Below are 5856 nucleotides of genomic sequence, written 5' to 3' on the forward strand. Positions count from 1 at the left end.
CTCGCATCCCAGTTGCATTGTTCGAATTCGCCGAAAAAGAGACGACATCGGTACCTACACATTCGCCATAATTACGCAAGTGAAAGATTACGCAAACTCCTCTCTCTCTCTCTCTTTCTCTCTCTTTCTCTCTCTTTATTGGATGTTGGATGGGGAAAAGTCAGGACGGATGACAGTGGCGTGTCGCGGACAGTGGTGAAATCTCGTTATAAAGCTGCGCGCATGCACGATCGAAGGATCGATCATCTCTGCTCCTTTTTTTGTATCGGGGGTGTGGATCGTTCGGCGGTTAGAAGTGCTCTAGAGCGAGACGTGGCTATCCCGAAATAAACTTTCTCGGGTTATGTAAAGGCTGGCAACTGGCTTGTGTAGACTCGCCAGTATAAAGGTCGGCTGTTCCTCCAACGATCCAAGAGTTGCTCACGAACTTTACGCCAGCAACCATCGGCCGCTCTATATGTGACGTCTGACGCCTTTTTTATCTCTCCATCGTCCACACACACATACACACATACTATTGCAATTTTCTCGTGGGAGCACGTGTACACCGCTGCGCAGTTTTGGCAACATGCGTTCCTTGGTAAGTATTCTCTTCTTTTCCACGTTTTGCGCACCTGTTCTTTTCTTCCCTCGCTTCCTCTTTCGTTCGTAACTCCGTGATCTTAACACTTTATCTGTTGGTAAGCTTATTCCTAATGCCTATTGCTTATCGAACAATGGCCTATTAATCGACCCCTTGATTTGATCGAGTCGTTAGTGAGTGAGTAATCTTAATCAGGAGCGTGTAGATAAAGTGTTAACATGTTCAATACCGTGCTAAAAATCAAAGATTGGATGTTCCCGGTGTTAATTTTAGGAGAATAGTAATAAAACCCTGAATATCCCGAAAAATATAGTTATATATATTTATACAAAGAACGTATAAAAGGAAAATCAGATCAGTGTGAAAAATAATTTTTTTTTTTTTGGACAAATTTATGACGCGATCGTACACGCTAACCGCCCTAGAATAGGAAATTCTCAATCACGCATGCAATAAGTGCGTTATTGATACGTGTTAATGAAAGATTTAGGGTTTTTTTTTTAATTTTCGTTCTTTTTTAAAAAACACGATGATTTACGATCTAAATCTAAATAAGAATCGAATGATTACTTTTGATGATGTGACAAGGGTAAGTCAGGTCAACGGCATTGAATTAATCGTTTAAACTTGATTTTCTAGTTTATTTTTATTGTAATCGCATATAGTAAAATATTGCGCATTTATATTTATAATGATTTGTATTTTTATGACTGATAAAATTTTTTGATATTTATTGGAAATGAAGATAATTTGCAATAAATAATATTAATTTAATTGATTACTTTTTTATTTGAATTATAATTATGATATAAAAACGAGAAAAGTTATTATTTATGAGTTATTGTCATTTGTATAATATATTATAATGCGAAATATTGATGTTCATATTTTTAATTATTATTTAAAATATAATTAGTAGAATTTACTCAATTAAGTGTAAATTTTTATGAAATACACATGTATAATATAATATATAAACAATTAATATTGAATTAACTTAAAAAAATTTTCTATATTAACTTTTGATTATTATTAGAAGAAATTATAAAAAATATTGACAAAATATAATTTTGATTATAAAATATATAAAAAATTTTATTAATTTATTAAAAGATATAAATTATATAAAATTCTTTAATTCAAAATATATATAAAAAATATGGATTATTAATTTATCTTTTTCATTATTCAAATATTTTATTTTATTAGATTTTCTTTTTGATTTGCAATGATTTTTTATATTAACAATATATATAACAAAAACTTATAAATATTTATTAGTATGTAATAATTAGTATAGTAATAATTATAATATTATTAAATTATTTAATACTTTGATCTAAAATATATATTATTCATCATATACAATTTAAGAATTTATTTTTTAAAAACAGCTTTAATTGACAAAAAATGCAAATTTTATATACTTATATAAAAAAGTTAATAATATAATAATAAATATAATAACATGAAATTTACAACAAAATTATTCAAATTAAATACACTTTCGCGAGGAGAAAGTATTAAAATTTTTGTTTAACATAATTCTAATATAAAATTTGATCAATAAATTTTTGATCAATATGCATCATGTAACAAATTTAATATTGTTAAATTAATACGATAAAATCATGAAAAAATAATTAATAAAATTTTTCAAGAAAAATAATCAATTCTAGAAAAAAGTTACGTATTAATTAACTATTTGGTTGGATATTTTTTTCATTGATTACATGAAATAACATTAGAGTCAGGTTTGTCCCTTTTACCGCTTGCAATCATAATGAGTATTCTGACCTACCTTCTAACACATTCGTCTTACCCTGACCTTTCACGGGGAAAGGTATCTTAGCAGATTTACAGAACAGGCATGATGAAGATTAAAAACACACAAAATATTTATTTCTTTAAAGTTAAATTTTAGTTAGAAACAATTAAAAACGACGATTAAAAAATGAATAGATATATATAATATGAATTGAAGAAGTAGATTTCAAGATTTTAAATAAAGAATTTAAAAGAAGATTTTAAATAAATGAAGAATCTATTGATTAAAGCATTCATATATACATACATTTTATTATAGACTTTTTTTTTTAAGAATTTTTTTTTAAGAATTGCATATTTAATGTGAATTATTTTTATTTATTACTTAGAATTTTAATTAATGTTATTATAATATATAAATATTTATATATAAGATTTTATTAATTTCAAAAATCTTGTACCTATAGTAATATTACATATTTATTTGATATGAAAATATAAAGTAACATTTCTTATGATTTAATTGTGAATGAAATAGACAATAGAAAGTAAAAATATATAATTTATATTTAGAATTTATAAATTTTAAAGATTAATTATTTCATTGATCATAAAAGAATCGTAATAGCTAACATTACAAACTAATTCTGAAGAAAATATTTATATTTAAAAAATTTAAAAATCATTAACATTCATTTTATCGTATAATGTAATCATAAACATCATCATAAAAATATGAATAGATATATTATACAACGAAAAAAATATTTTCATGAAATTTTAAATATTCAAAAAAAAAAAAAAAAGGGAAAAAATTATTATTCCACTGATTTACACGGTTCGTCATATCGACTTTTCTTAAGAAGCCATTACGTATGATGTAAGTTACATTAGCTGCTTACATCAATCACTGACATGGTAATCATAACTCTCTCTAATCGTACTATTAACTACCTAGTTGTCTAGACAGTCTCTATCAAAATAACATTGGCATATTAGACATGTTTAACATGTTCTTTAATTATCGAACGTTAATGAAATGATACCAAATATAAAAAATGTGTTACAAAGGATTACCATAAAAAAAAATATATGAAAAAAGATTTTTTTTTCATATATTTATTTTTTATTGTTATATGAATTGCAATTTTTGTTATTATTTTTAATATAACTATTTTCAAAATATAATTTATCAATCATTATTTCAAAAAAGTTTTACAAAGTTAAATAATTTACTTAGTTAAAATAAAAGTATTATAATATTATTTATGTAAAAATTATTAAAAATTATAAAAAGTAAATAAGTTGTATAATTTCAAATGAAAATTAGTTTTTTAGTTTATTAATTATAATATAAAATATATAATAAATAAAAACATATAATAAATAAAAATTAAAATAAAAATTAAAAATATGATTCTTAGATCAAAAATAGATCAAAATATATAATTAAAATTTTTAAATTTGGTAATTAAATCGTTATTTCAACGATTATTTCCCATATTTTTCGCTTGAAATATATCTAACATCGTCTTTCAGATCTTCCTCGCCCTTGTCGCAATGGCTCACTGCCAGGAATATTTCCGGCAACCGGAAAAGATCATAAGCGAGAACAGGAACCTGGGCGACAATCGTGGCCACTACTCGTTCACGTATGAGACTGAAGGTGGTATTGTGCAAACGGAGACCGGAAGTCGAAAGTATGCTGGCACGCCGTCCGAAACTCAGTTGATCCAAGGCTCCGTGCAGTACAACGCCCCAGACGGTACACCGATAGCGATTAGCTGGACTGCCGACGAATTCGGTACTCAAGTTGCCGGTACTCACGTGCCAACACCACCCCCAATACCGCCAGCCATTCAGAGGGCCCTCGACTGGATCGCGAAACAACCCTCGACCCCGGAACCCGAAGAAGCTGGCAAAGACTCACCAAGCCAACAAAACGCTGTTCCAGCAAGCACTAATCGACAATACAAACCGCCACGAACGAATCAACGAAACTAATTACTCGTGATCCGTGACTCGTTAAAATACCTCCTTAGTCATAATATCTTGTCTAACATTTCTATGTAATTGTAAGTTAATATTTCTATCTCGAAAAATCGCGAGATTTTAGGTTAAGTTTGCGAAAATTTTTAGGTTAAGTTTACTTATCTGAGAATATATGTAAGAATTGTTAATAATTGAATTGTGATGTATTGTTAGAAAATATTGGTTAAAGCAAAAATTAATTTTAACAATTTTAAATCTTTTTAAAATATATAAGATTTTCTAATTTTTGTTAAATGATACATGAAACTTTGAATATTTGAATGTATCTTGAAAAATGGAAATGCTAGATGAAAAATTTTAATTAAGGAGGAAATATCTGTTAAAACAAGTTTTTATGTTAGTTTTTTTTTTATAATGTACAAAATAAAATTTATATTTTCATAGAAAATTCATTTGGTATGAATTTGACTCGTTTGATCGATGAACGTTCATATTGATTTTTTTTATTCGAGAAAGTTAGAAGATATAATAATTGATATATTTTATTATGATCTCATAAATACATTTAGAAAGAAATTATTATATAATTTTGTACAACTTTTGTTTTTTATTTTTTTTTATTTTTGATTATAATCGATTTTTCTGATTATTTTTTCTTTTCTTTCTCTTCGTGTTGTATTTTTTAATCGTCTTCCTTTCCTTGTCGAATGATGTTTATTAGTTGTTAAATATGCATTTAATACCAAGAAAAGTTTCATTTTTTTTAATTCAATTGTTTTAATAAAATAGAAATGAATATTTTTCTACTTTTTGGGAGAATTTCCTATTTTAGAGAAAAATTTTTATATGATATGCAGAAAATATATAAATTCTTGGACATATACAAATTAATTACAAATAAATAATGATATCTTTGTATTAATATCGTATTCGAATAAATTACCATTTCTGTGATGTTTAATTATTAATTGAGAAAATTATTTTTTTTAGTTATTTTTTATAAATAAAAAAAATGTTAATAATTTTTTAGTCATTTTATAAATAAAAAAAACAGAAAAATTTTAAAAAGTTTAATATATTAAACGTTTTCATATTTTTAAAAACTAATCAACATTAATTACATTTTATCTTATATATATGCATTATCTTATATATATGCATTATGAATATATTCAAATTTTGAAATTTTTTAAATTTGAAAACAAAATTCAATTCAAACTCACTTTAGATAGAATAAAATAGTAAAAAAAAAATATTAAATAATAAATATATGATATAATGATGATATTAAAATATATGATATATATAAAATTATTTATATAAATATAAATAATATAATAATATAATTTTATTCTAAAAATTTTTTCATATATTTGCATTAAAAATTAAAATTAAACTTCATATTTTTTTTATAAATTACTTTTCGTTTTTTACTATTTTTGCTTAATTGTATATTTTTTATAAAAAGATCAATTCTTTAGAAAATATTTCTAATAGTTTTTTTCTCATACAGA

The 5856-nt window shown here is 24.8% G+C and overlaps 1 protein-coding gene across 1 annotated transcript; it reads left to right on the forward strand.

The window, feature by feature from the left end:
* The first annotated feature begins 232 nt into the window (after nt 1–232).
* LOC102678860 (endocuticle structural glycoprotein SgAbd-4-like) lies at nt 233–4790 on the forward strand. The gene is made up of 2 exons (XM_006621166.2): nt 233–580; nt 3890–4790. The coding sequence occupies exons 1-2, from the start codon at nt 569–571 to the stop codon at nt 4352–4354; spliced, it is 477 nt and encodes a 158-aa protein (XP_006621229.1). The 5' UTR covers nt 233–568; the 3' UTR covers nt 4355–4790.
* Nucleotides 4791–5856: the final 1066 nt, after the last annotated feature.

This window comes from Apis dorsata, unplaced genomic scaffold, assembly GCF_000469605.1.
Source record: "Apis dorsata unplaced genomic scaffold, Apis dorsata 1.3 scaffold_598, whole genome shotgun sequence".
In the NCBI taxonomy this organism is placed as follows: domain Eukaryota; kingdom Metazoa; phylum Arthropoda; class Insecta; order Hymenoptera; family Apidae; genus Apis; species Apis dorsata.